The sequence below is a fragment of the Pogona vitticeps genome, chromosome 4 (assembly GCF_051106095.1).
Source record: "Pogona vitticeps strain Pit_001003342236 chromosome 4, PviZW2.1, whole genome shotgun sequence".
Taxonomy (NCBI): Eukaryota; Metazoa; Chordata; class Lepidosauria; order Squamata; family Agamidae; genus Pogona; species Pogona vitticeps.
In genome coordinates this window covers 166,313,434-166,325,612 of record NC_135786.1, presented here as the reverse complement: position 1 = coordinate 166,325,612, position 12,179 = coordinate 166,313,434, and the positions used below count along the sequence as shown (strand labels likewise).

General features: G+C 43.4%; 1 protein-coding gene across 7 annotated transcripts in view; it reads right to left on the bottom strand.

Annotated features, from left to right (window-relative positions):
• Nucleotides 1–12,179, bottom strand: part of CDKAL1 (CDKAL1 threonylcarbamoyladenosine tRNA methylthiotransferase) — a 356,111-nt gene that overhangs the window by 77,572 nt on the left and 266,360 nt on the right. For 6 of the 7 annotated variants that reach the window (XM_072998681.2, XM_072998682.2, XM_078393501.1 and 3 more), the window contains 2 exons: nt 10,917–11,097; nt 567–629 (listed from right to left, as the gene is read on the bottom strand). In XM_072998681.2, coding sequence (XP_072854782.2) covers nt 567–629; nt 10,917–11,097 — 244 coding nt within the window. Of the gene's footprint in view, nt 1–566; nt 630–10,916; nt 11,098–12,179 lie in introns of those variants that run through there. The other variant, XR_013545224.1, reaches the window with a different exon arrangement.

The window sequence follows — 12,179 nt, the reverse complement described above, 5'->3', positions numbered from 1 at the left end:
AGAAAGAGTCAAGAAAAAATGTGAGAAGGAGGTGCTCAGAATATCATTCTAGGCTGAAAGGAGTTCAACATGTGTCATAGCAGGTAAAAAGCCCAGGAAACCTAAGGAGTGCCGTCTCTTTCTATCTGCTCCTTCCCATTCAAATACTGTACATGCATTTTCCTCAGTGTTCTTTGTACTCAACCATGTCCAACAGGATGAAGGGCTCTAAGCATGATGGGGATTGCAAAAACCGTCCTGGGTCCATACATAGGCATTCATAGGCACCATGTTGTCCACTCCTGCCATAAACATTCCAAAGCCAACAACTAAGATTGCCTGGGGTGGGGAGGGGGATCAAAGGATCTAAATACTAGGCAAAAGGAAAGAGTGAGTTTTTCACATGCCAGGCAAATGGAGTCCCTTAAGGATCCCAACAGTTTCTATCACAGAGCAACAAATATAGCTCTAACCGTTATAGGATGTTGAAATTGTCACATTAAACCCCTTAGTAGCTTGAATGGCCTGCACATCATCATCAACGCAGTACTATAACAGAATAAAATATTTCTGTGCTTTATTTTTACCTTGTGATCATATGGGTCATATGAATGAAACAATCTGGATAGTTCTTTTGTTCTTTGTTTTTTCTGTTGGAAAACAAAACAAAAAAAACCACTCTATAATAAGGCTGGAAACCATCCCCACCCCCCGAAAATATGACACATCTTGAATGTTCCAAAGGTGAAGGCATTTATATAGAAAATAAAGATTTTCATAAAATTTTGACATGTGGCAATAACATATTTTCCGCAAAACTCAGTACCACCTGATAAAACTCTGAAAGAAAAAGGTCAAATATTCAAAAAATTCCCAAAAAATTAAAAAATACCCGAGCAAGGAAACACAACCATTAGTAAGAAATGCAAACCTAGTGCTCTACATGGATTCATAACTGCAAAGATATGGTCTGCCTCCTCATGCATATGGAAAAGTTAAGGACTCTCATGATATTACACTGATTTCAGGAGCACAGGATTTACTTCAATGGATTTACTTCAATGCTGCACTGAACCCAGAGTTGGGAAGTAATGCATTATAAGCAATGTGTTGTTGTTGTTTAGTTGTTAAGTCATGTCCAACTCTTCATGACCCCATGGACCAGAGCATGCCAGAGCATGTATTCTTGAAGGCTTTCACGGCCGGGATCTGATGGTTGTAGGAACTCCAGTCGGCCACAGAGACTGGCGAAACGTCAGGAAGAACAATCTTCAGAACACGGCCAAAGAACCCAAAAAACCCAAAACAACCATGCCAGAGCATGTCCGACTCTTCCTGACCCCATGGATCAGAGCATGCCAGCCCCTCCTGTCTTCCACTGCCTCGGGGAGTTTGGTCAAATTCATGTTGGTAGCTGTCCAACCATCGCATCCTCTGTCGTCCCCTTCTCCTCTTGTCCTCACACTTTTCCAACATCAGGGTCTTTTCCAGGGAGTCTTCTCTTCTCATGAGATGGCCAAACTATTGGAGCCTCAGCTTCAGGATCTGTCCTTCCAGTGAGCACTCAGGGTTGATTTCCTTCAAAATGGATAGGTTTGTTCTCTTTGCAGTCCAGGGGACTCTCAAGAGTCTCCTCCAGCACCACAATTCAAAAGCATCAATTCTTCGGCTGTCAGCCTTCTTTATGGTCCAGCTCTCACTTCCATACATCGCTACTGGAAAAAACCACAGCTTTGACTATGCGGACCTTTGTTGTCAAGGTGAAGTCTCTGCTTTTTAAGATGCTGTCTAGGTTTGTCATCGCTTTCCTCCCAAAGCAGACGTCTTTTAATTTCATGGCTGCTGTCACCATCTGCAGTGATCATGGAGCTGAAGAAAGTAAAATGTGTCACTGCCTCCATATCTTCCCCTTCTACAGTGGTGCCTTGCTTAACGATTGCCCCACATTATGACAAATCCGCTTTACGTCTATCTTTTTGTGATCGCAATTGCAATCTCAAAACAATGGTCTAAATGGGGGAATTTCGCTCAGCGATGATTGGTTCCCTGCTTTGGGAACCGATCGCTTTACAACGATCAAAAACAGCTGATCGTCGAGTTTTCAAAATGGCCACTGGGTGCTTAAAATGGCTCCCCGCTGTGCTTAGGGACGGATTCCTCATACAGGCAGTGAAAATGGCCGCTGTATGGAGGATCTTCGCTGAATGGTGAGTTTTTACCCCATTGGAACGCACTGAATGGGTTTCAATGCATTTCAATGGGGTTTTTAATTTTGCTTTACAATGTTTTCGCTTAACGGCGATTTTTCTGGAACAGATTATCGTCGTTAAGCGAGGCACCACTGTATTTGCCAGGAGGTGATGGGGCCAGTGGCCACGATCTTAGTTTTTTTTTATGTGCTTCAGACCATTTTTTGCACTCTCCTCTTTCACCCTCATTAAGAGGTTCTTTAATTCCTCCTCACTTTCTGCTATCAGAGTGGTATCATCTGCAATTCGGAAGTTGTTGATATTTCTTCCAGCAATCTTAATTCCGGCTTGGGATTCATCCAGTCCTGCCTTTCGCATGATCTATTCTGCATATAGGTTAAATAAGCAGGGAGAAAATATACAGCCTTGTTGTACTCCTTTCCCAATTTTGAACCAATCAGTTGTTCCATATCCAGTTCTAACTGTTCCTTCCTGTCCCACATATAGGTTTCTCAAGAGAGAGATAAGGTGGTCAGGTACTCCCATGTCTTTAAGAACTTGCCATAGTTTGCTGTGGTCCACACAGTCAAAGGCTTTTGCGTAGTGAATGAAGCAGAAGTAGATGTTTTTCTGGAACTCTCTGGCTTTCTCCAGAATCCAGCACATGTTAGCAATTTGGTCTCTAGTTCCTCTGCCTCTTCAAAATCCAGCTTGTCCCTCTAGGAGTTCTCGGTCCACATACTGCTGAAGCCTACCTTGGAGGATTTTGAGCATAACTTTATATAAGTAATGTAGTCATCTGCAACTAGGTATGGGAGAGGGAAGTGTAACAAGGAAGCGGCAAAATTACAATTAAAAATAATGTAATGTGTGGGATTGAAACTATTGAGGTAACAAGTAACATTTTCTAGTTACTGTCGAAATTGACTTTTCAAGGGCATCTCAAGGCATTTTGACAGGATTAAATATTTTTATGGTGTACTCTTTTCAGTTCCTAAAGTGTTCAAATTTAAACTTTTAAAATGCCTTTGCAAGCAACACATAACACAGATTGAAATAATAAAACGGTCACACCAAAAATCAAGAAAAACATAACATCACCAGATGTATCAGATTCAAAGCACAACGAAGTAAACTGTAGGTATCAAAATTTGTAAAAATGTAAGATTTGAGGCCTAATATTAAACCTTATTTTAAAAACAGACACTGAAGAATAAATCTTTTACATTAAAGACAAAATAACATTCAAAAAGCAAAATTTCAGGTTATGATTCAAACACCTGGAAACACCTGGAAAACTATGAGACTTCAAGCTGTCTTCTGACCATGTGAGGCTTCATGCAGAATGGACTCCCATTCCTCTCCTCGGATGAGGAAGAGAACAGGGGCCCATTAACCACCACAGTTCAGGGTGTGTAGCTCAGCATGTCAGAAGACCCTGTGCCCCGCCTTCAGGAGATAGTGGATGATGGTAATGGAATTAAGAAATTTGGTTTGTCTATTAAAGACATTAAAAATTGTTGTCCAATCCTGTGTACGCAAATCACTACGTATCACCACAGTATCATAATTCATTGGCTGAAATCATGTGCCACAGTTTATGCAAACAGTGTAACTTTAGGTAGCAAACTGCTGTAAGTTAAGAAATATTTGTAGATCTTACTTGTTGCATGCTGAGTTGCACAACTCATTATACAACAGATAATGTCTATGATGATTTCTTAATTTATTTATTTATTTATTTATTTATTTATTGGACTTATATACCGCCCCATAGCGCTACAAGCACTCTCCGGGCGGTTTACAATTTTTAATTATACAGGCTACACATTGCCCCCCCAGCAAGCTGGGTACTCATTTTACCGACCTCGGAAGGATGGAAGGCTGAGTCAACCTTGAGCCGGCTACCTGGGATTTGAACCCCAGGTCGTGAGCACAGTTTTAGCTGCAGTACAGCGTTTTAACCACTGCGCCACGAGGCTCTCTGCTTTATAGCAATTCACTTCCAAAGGTTATGCCATTTGCATCATTGCACAACAGGGTTTTAGCCTCGGTATTCTTTGCAACATAGATATGGTGCCAATACACAGTTCAGTGACTAAATCCAGATTCACTTGAGCCAAAAAAGAGCAGCTTTTCCAGTGGTCTCATAATGAAGTGTAATTTTGATTTGCAGCATTAATTTTACTCATACAGTAAAATTGGGTGGAAAAAACAGTTTCTCGGTGAGCTGCTGCCAGTGTCGACAAACAGATGCACAATTACTTTCCAGGCTGAATTTTAGAACGTGTTAAGGTTTGTGTGTCTTCTGCAGTATATAATAATTTATCCATGTGCCTCTAAACCATATAGCTGATCCAGTCATGTGCTAATTGCTTCGAGAGAAGCAAAATCTATCCACAGATGGTCCTAAGCAATTACTCTTGACCTAAGAAATGCCATTTTCTGACACCAAAAGGATGGATGACATCTGAAAGCCTTTTACTCTGTAGGAAAAATCAAGATGTTGTTTACTAGTGATTGAATAACATACTTCCATGAAGGATTTCACAGTCATGTTCAGATTCTAATGAGAATATAATTCATTTGGGTTTTACACAGAATCTGAATATGACCAGCATCCTATTGCACAGCTCCATCTGTGCAACAGGAGCACTGTAACCAGCCACAGCAGATTGCCACTATCTTAAAAGCTCCTTTTTTGATTTTGGGGTGTGTGCCCAATGATACAAAGGCACGCTTATCATGAAAGGGGGTAAAAGCAACTCTTGAATAAACTGCAGCCTGCCACAACTGATTACTTTACTCCTGTCGTGCAGGCAGAACTGTGCAATAGGATAGTGGCTGATATTTATTTTATAATAAAAAGGACCCTTAAAAATGGTCCTCTTTACATAATAAAAAGACAATGTTTAAAGCTAAAAACAAGAATACAAATACTAAAAATGATCAAATAAACAACACACTAAAAATGGTAAGCAAAAGCAACACCAAAAACACATTCAAAGCAGTAGGGTACAACAATCCACTTTAAAACAGGCAGGAAGCCACTGAAGGTAAGCTCTCTTGATGAGAAAGGTCTTTGCCTGCTTGCAGAAGGACAGCAAATAGAAAGGTTACTTACCTGTAACCATGATTCTTCGAGTGGTCCTCTGTGAATTCACAAAATTGGGTTTGGACTGGGCCTGCACAGGACTCCTCGGAATATTCTAGAGCTTAAAACATGTGATTACTAGTAAGTTTCCCCGTGGCGTGCATGCTCTGCCCACCCGTAATACCTCAGTTCCGAAATATCTGCCACTGTCAAGGCTCTGACCCATAAAGCTCAAGAACCAGGTGACAGACAGTGAGGAGGACAAACGGGATGTGTGGATTCACAGAGGACCACTTGAAGAACCACGGTTAAAGGTAAGTAACCTCTCTTTCTTCTTCATGGCCTCTGTGAATGCACACAATTAGGTGACTAGCAAGCTCACTTACCGGAAGGAGGGCCATCACCCCAACAACAAAGTCAGCACAGCCCTTCCAAAACTTGCTTCCTTCTTGGCCCTGAGGTCCAGTCGGTAGTGCGTCACAAAGGTGGACAGCATGGATCAAGTGTCTGATTGGCAAATGTCTGAAACATTAACGCCACACAATAAGGCAGTTGAAGTAGCCATAGTTCTCGCAGAATGTGCCTTTAATGCCTCTGGTGGAGCTTCTCCAGCCAGTTCATAGGCCAGTGTAATAGCAGACATGATTCATCTAGAAATCATCTGTGATGAAGCAGGAGAGCCTTTATGTGGGCCATGGAAGCATACAAATAATGTAGAGGAACTTCTTCACATAAACCATTTGAAGATGCTGGCAGTCATCAAGGCTTTTCACGCCTTCCACCCACTAATAGCAGGTCAAGGAGTCCAAGGTGGTCACGGACAACACTATGATCATATAATATATCAACAAGCAGGGGGGCACCCATTCGATGTTGCTTCTGTACTTGGCAATACATCTTTGGGAATGGTGTTATGACCATCATGTTTTTCCAGTCGTCATTTGTGTGTCAACGGACAATGACATCGCAGACCGTTTGAGCCACATGACTGCTCAGACTCACGAATGGGAACTTGATGATTCAGTTTTTTTCTATGATCTGCCATCACTGGGGAACTCCAACCATCAACATGTTCACAACCCAGTACAACACCAAGTGCAACATGTTCTGCTCTGGGGTGGGGAAAGGCAGAGCCTCACTGGAGGACGCCTTCATGGTAGACTGGGAGGACTGTCTCCTTTATCTGTTCCCTCCAATTCCATTGATTCAGTGGACATTGGTCAGGGCTCGTCAGCTACACGCCACTGCTATTCTAGTAGCCCCATGGTGGCCTCGGCAACGGTGATTTTCAACAGAGTTCCCCAACCCCCGGTCCGCAGCCTGGTGCCGGTCCGTGGCCTGAGCACAACCAGGCCACAGAAAGAGACCTCCCCCCACCCCCGCACACCCCCCCCCACACAGCCAGTTTGGACCTGCATGCAAGCACCCACATGAGCAGTGCACTACCCTTCGCACATGCGCAAAGCACGTGCGCCCGCATGAGTGCTGCACTGCCCTTCGTGCGTGTGCACAAGTGTGTGCCTTCATTTGGTATCTTGTGATGCCTTGTGAAAGGAAGCAGCCACAATCAACCAGTTGTCTATATATGGGAAGACTGTGATGTTGTGTAGACGAAGGTAGGCTGCCACTGGAGCCATGCATTTCGTGTAAGTTCTCGGGGCGGTGGAAAGCCAAAGGGAAGAACGCAGAACTGATAAGCCGTATCTATGAAGTGGAAGCAAAGATTCCTGCGGTGATGCTGATGGATGGAAATATGGGGATAGGGGTCTTGCAAGTCTATAACAGCGAACCAATCGTTTGGACAAAGGAGGGGGGTGACGGAATCCAGAGTGACCATACAAAAATGCCTTGGATGGAGGTAGGTATTCAGTAGTCTGAGGTCTAGGATTGGCCGGAGACTGCCATCTTTCTCGGGCACTGCGAAATAGCGAGAGTAGAACCCACCTGGAACCTCTTGAGGGGAAACACATTCGATAGCCTGCTTCGGGAGAAGAATAGATATCTCATCTTCTAGAGCAGGTGCGTAAGTTGTGAATCTGAGTTGACCGATAGAAGGGAGATCTATTAACTCTAAGAGGTAACCGGAACTTATGATAGCAAGCACCCAAGACAGGATCACTTGTCTAAGAAAGGAGCTAGCCGGGGGTGATGAGAAAGGACGGGTGGATAGTTCAGGATGAGACAATAAAAGGTACTATTTGCCTTTCTTTGCAGGTCGGCGGAAGGTTTGCTGGACGGGAGTTTGTGATCTGAAGGCAATATTATCAGAAGATGCTGGAGGGAGGTGAGACCTTTCCTGAGCGGGATGTCTGTAAGAACAGTAAGCCTGATGGGAAGGTTGTTGATACAATTGCTCTGTATTGAAAGGTTTGCGCCACTGATATCTTTGGCATAGTGGTTGATGGACCGAATAAGAGTGAGCCGTCTTTCTGATTTTATGTAAGTTCTCCATCACCTTGTCTGTCTTCTCATTAAACAACCCAACTCCATCAAAGGGGAGGTTCTCAATGCGGGACCTCGCATCATCCATAATCCCTCTTGAGCATGGGATGCCTTCTGATTGCGATGGCAGATGTCATTGCTTTAGAAGCAGCGTCCGCCATGAAGCGGTTGTGGCTGCCCATGAAGGGGATCTTGTTGGTGCACAGAGAACACTGCTTAAATGGGCCTGAGGAGGCCATAAAATTCAACGAACCCGGTGAGAAGAGGGAAGGGGAAAGGAAGGAAGACTCACGGGAAAACAATTCAATGGGACTTGCGTAAGAGCTGACGTAATTATTTGGATACTGAAATCAGTATCCGAATAATCTCAAGTCTAATTACAATCAAGTCCGTAATCCAAAAGAGGAAATCAATAATCAGTCCGGAGATCAAAAGCCGAAGTGACGATGTATACAGCAGAATCCAAAATTGTAATCTGTAGCCAATCCAAAATCAAAATTTCCAGAAATACAGCGATAATCAGTAAACCAGACCAGAATCAATACCAGATAATTGAAGGAACTGAGGTATTACAGGCGGGTGGAGCATGCGCACCATGGGGAAACGTACTATTAATCATATGTTTTAAGCTCTAGAATATTCTGAGGAGTCCTGTGCAGGTGCAGTCCAAAGCCAATTGTGTGCATTCACAGAGCCCATGAAGAAGAAGTGGGGCCTGACTGGCGTTCTGTGGGAGGGAGTCCTAAAGCCTGGAAGCAGCCACATAGAAGGCTCCATCCCGTGTCCCCACCAAACACACCTGTGAAGGTGGTGAGACTGAGAGAAAGGCCTTGCCTGATTATCTTAACACCCAAGCAAGCTCCCAAAGGACCCACGTCATTTAGGGCTTTATAAATTAGAACCAGTAATCTGAATTGTGCCCAGAAATGGATCAACTATCAGTAACGGAGGGGTTGTGTGCTCCTTGTGGCCAGCCCTAGTTAGCAATCTGATTGCCATGCTCTGGACCCACTGAAATTGCCGAACACTTCAAGGAAATATTCAGTTTCCTGTATATTTCAGGGAACATGCTACATAACAGCCAGTATCCTGTTGATAGTCTCAAATTGAGTAGAGCCACTAATTCAAGGGGACTTACGTAAGAGCTGACTTACTATTAAACCATTCTCTTTTCTCTCTCTCTTTTTTGAGACTAACAACAGAAATTGCCAATGTGCTGGTTCCCTGTTTCCTACAGCAAGCTTTTGAATGTGACTGACAGAGAAGATGAGAGAGTGTGAATAACTCCATCTCATATTATACTCCCCGCTCCCAAATGTTAATACTTACAGGTTCTCTTACAATGCCCAGCAGATTGTGAGGGCCTTGCTGGAGAACACTTGATTGGTGACAGATCTGCACAATATTTTAAAAAGCGGGATAGTACAGCTACTGCTGCTGATGCTGAAGCATGGTAGGCTGGAGCAACCCTCTCATGCAAGCAGCTCTGCCTGTGCCATAGGTGAAGGGTTTTGCTAAGAAGAGGTGGCAGTGTACTACAGATCAAAGAAGGGTAGAGTCCAAACTACATCAGGAATAGTCTGAACTCTGAAAATAATGTGAGAACCAGGAAATGCCTCAGCTGTACCATCACCTATTTCTCACTCATTCCCTTCTATGCCTCCAGTGGAAAATCACAATGGGAGACTTCAGAGACACACAATTTAAATTTGCCAAACACTCTCTTTACCAAGTCTTCAAGGAAGAAAAGTTCTCTTTCTGGTGTTAATACCTCTTACTTTGCTTGTTGGGGCTAAGCTGCAAATGCTATTGTAAAGCAGCATTTATTTTCAATGTTATATCCTACTCTATAATTAATGATTTCAAACATATGAAGCAATAACACAAGAGTGAAACAGCAGGACAGCAGAACAATCAAACAAAATAAATGCAGCAAGGTAAAAAGAGCACCATCAAATATAAAGGGATAGATACTCTATGGCAGCAACAATCAATGCCAAAGGACATTTTGGAAATTCAGCCTCCTACAAAAACGCTCTTGGTGTTGCGGCTGTGCTACCTTTTTTAGCTTGGTGGTAACATCTCAAGAGAAATCTCAGAAACTGAACAGAGTACACAGGGGAGGCATATAGTGGAGGAGGCAATCCATGTTGCATGCTATGTAGGTTTCAAAGGCAAGAATCAAGATTGTTGAACTATGCCTGTGGAACTATACAGATAGAGCAGGAATGGGCAAACCTTTAAAACAAAACATCTGGTTCTGTTTTCAAGGTTTTGAGAGCTGTGAGTGGGAGAGCTAATAATAATGATATAGCATGTAGTCATTTCTGACTTACGGTAATCCTTTCTAGGGTTTTCCAGGTATTCTTAGAAACAGTTTACCAGTCCATCCTCCTTGTCCAAGTGCACATAGGGAATGGGATATACAGTCCCCTAGCTGGGGGCTTCTACATCCCTAATTCCATTTAGTAGCAATCTTGCAGATTCTAGAAGGATTCAGGAGTTGGAAGTGATAAGTTTTTCAAACTTTTTAAAAAATAGCCTCTGGGATACATGAGGTCATACAAATGGTAGACAGAAGACACATGCAGTTCATGGCCCTTTCTTTGCCTGCCTCTAAGACACAATAATTGCAAAAATTGTAACAGATTTTACCAGAAAGGCTGAAAGGCAATGTTACATCTTACAATGTTTTGCAATCATAGTAGGTGTTTATGAAGCAAGTATCAACAGAACTTGAGAATCTAGCACACAACTTTGGTAGGGTATTCACAACTTCAGTTTCCCTCAAAAATAAATATTTAATATTCAAAATTATCATCCAGTCCCAACTCTCACAAATAGAATTTTTTTTTTAAAAAAATACAGTCATGTGAAAAACAAAGTACACCCTCTTTGAATTCTATGGTTTTACATATCAAGAGTCATGGCATGGTGTATTATGCCATGTGTTGTTGTTCACCTGGGGGTGTACTTACCTAATTTTTAAATCTGCTAAGGGCCAGATAATTTTTATTATGTCCTCATAGATAAAACCACAGAATTCAAACAGGGCATGCTTTCTTTTTCACATGACTGTAGCTTCATGTATACTCTAATTAGCTGTGGTACTCTAGGAATTTTAACTCAAAATAAAAGTAATGTCCTCCATCTCTGCTCTCTCTGTATATTTCACAGAAGTTTTAAAAACTGAAAGGGGGAAAAGCACTTACTATCTGGGCTGGAACCTGAGGCATTCTTGCAGCAGGGGTCCCAGGGCGTGGGTAAAACTGATTAATAAAAAGACTTGGAAACTTATATGCTTCTACAAGCTTCATGGTTTCTTGAAAATCTTCATCTGTTTCCCCTGGAAACCCACAAATGATGTCTGTAGCAACTGTTATTCCAGGCACCCTGAAAAGAATGAAAACAAGAAGTGTCAAATTGAAGCAAATTCTTCCCTTAGCAAAACATGAGGCATTTAGAATGTCGTAATAGAGCTCCTTGCAGCTCTTGGCAGGCTCTATGTACCCTATATTTTCTGTGGAAAATGACAGGTATTACAAAGGAAAGACCATACAATAAAACTGCTCTTGTTTTCCACCAAGAAGTCCCAAGAATTTCTAACAGAATTTCTAATACAGAGGTGTCTTAACTTACGAACGCCCTGAGCTACGAACAATTTGAATTATGAAGAGCTCTGGCTGCAAAATTTTCCTTTGACTTGTGGCATGAGCTTTGACTTACGAATGGAAAAGGCAGGGAAAAGGGGCGGGAAATTCAAATACACTAACCGTTGGTGGCGAAGAGGCTGCTTCCTTGTAGCTCTTTTCCCCCAACGGTTAGAGCAGGGGGTCAGGGAACTTTTTAACTTTTACAGTGCAGGAAAGTACTGTACCAGGAAAGGGATGCAGTGGCTCGGCCGCTGCTAGGTCCCGTTCCTACCAGGCCAGGGACTGAGCGCAGCCCGTCGTTGGCGGATGGCTCCTTGGCTGCTTTTCGGGACTCTTCGCCCAATCCCACTGCCGCTGCTGGGTCTTGTTCCCGCTGGGCTGTGCTCAGTCCCTGGCCTGGTGTGAACGGGACTCAGCAGCGGCGGCGGCATCGGGTGAAAAGCCCCCAAGAGCCGCCACCGCGTTCCGTTCACACCGGGGCATGGATAGTGATTATCGAGCCCTGCATCGGCGGTGACAGCAAGGGGTGCTGAGGACCGATGCAGCTGCCTTGGTGAGCAGCCACTGGTACTGGTTTTGGAGGTCCGCAGAGGGCGGCAAGGAGTGAACGGGAAGTTAGCCGGGGGGCGAGTGGCCGAAGCACCCGGACCAGGTTCAAGCCTCTTGACCGCGGCGGTCGCAGCAGCAGTGGAAGCCCAGGAGGCTTCGGACCAGTAAGGTGCTGCTTTTTAAAAAAGTTTTTCTTTTGGTGGGGGGTGATTGAGGGTTGGTGTTGTTTTGGTTTTGATGATTTTTAAAATTTTATTATTATTATTATTTTGC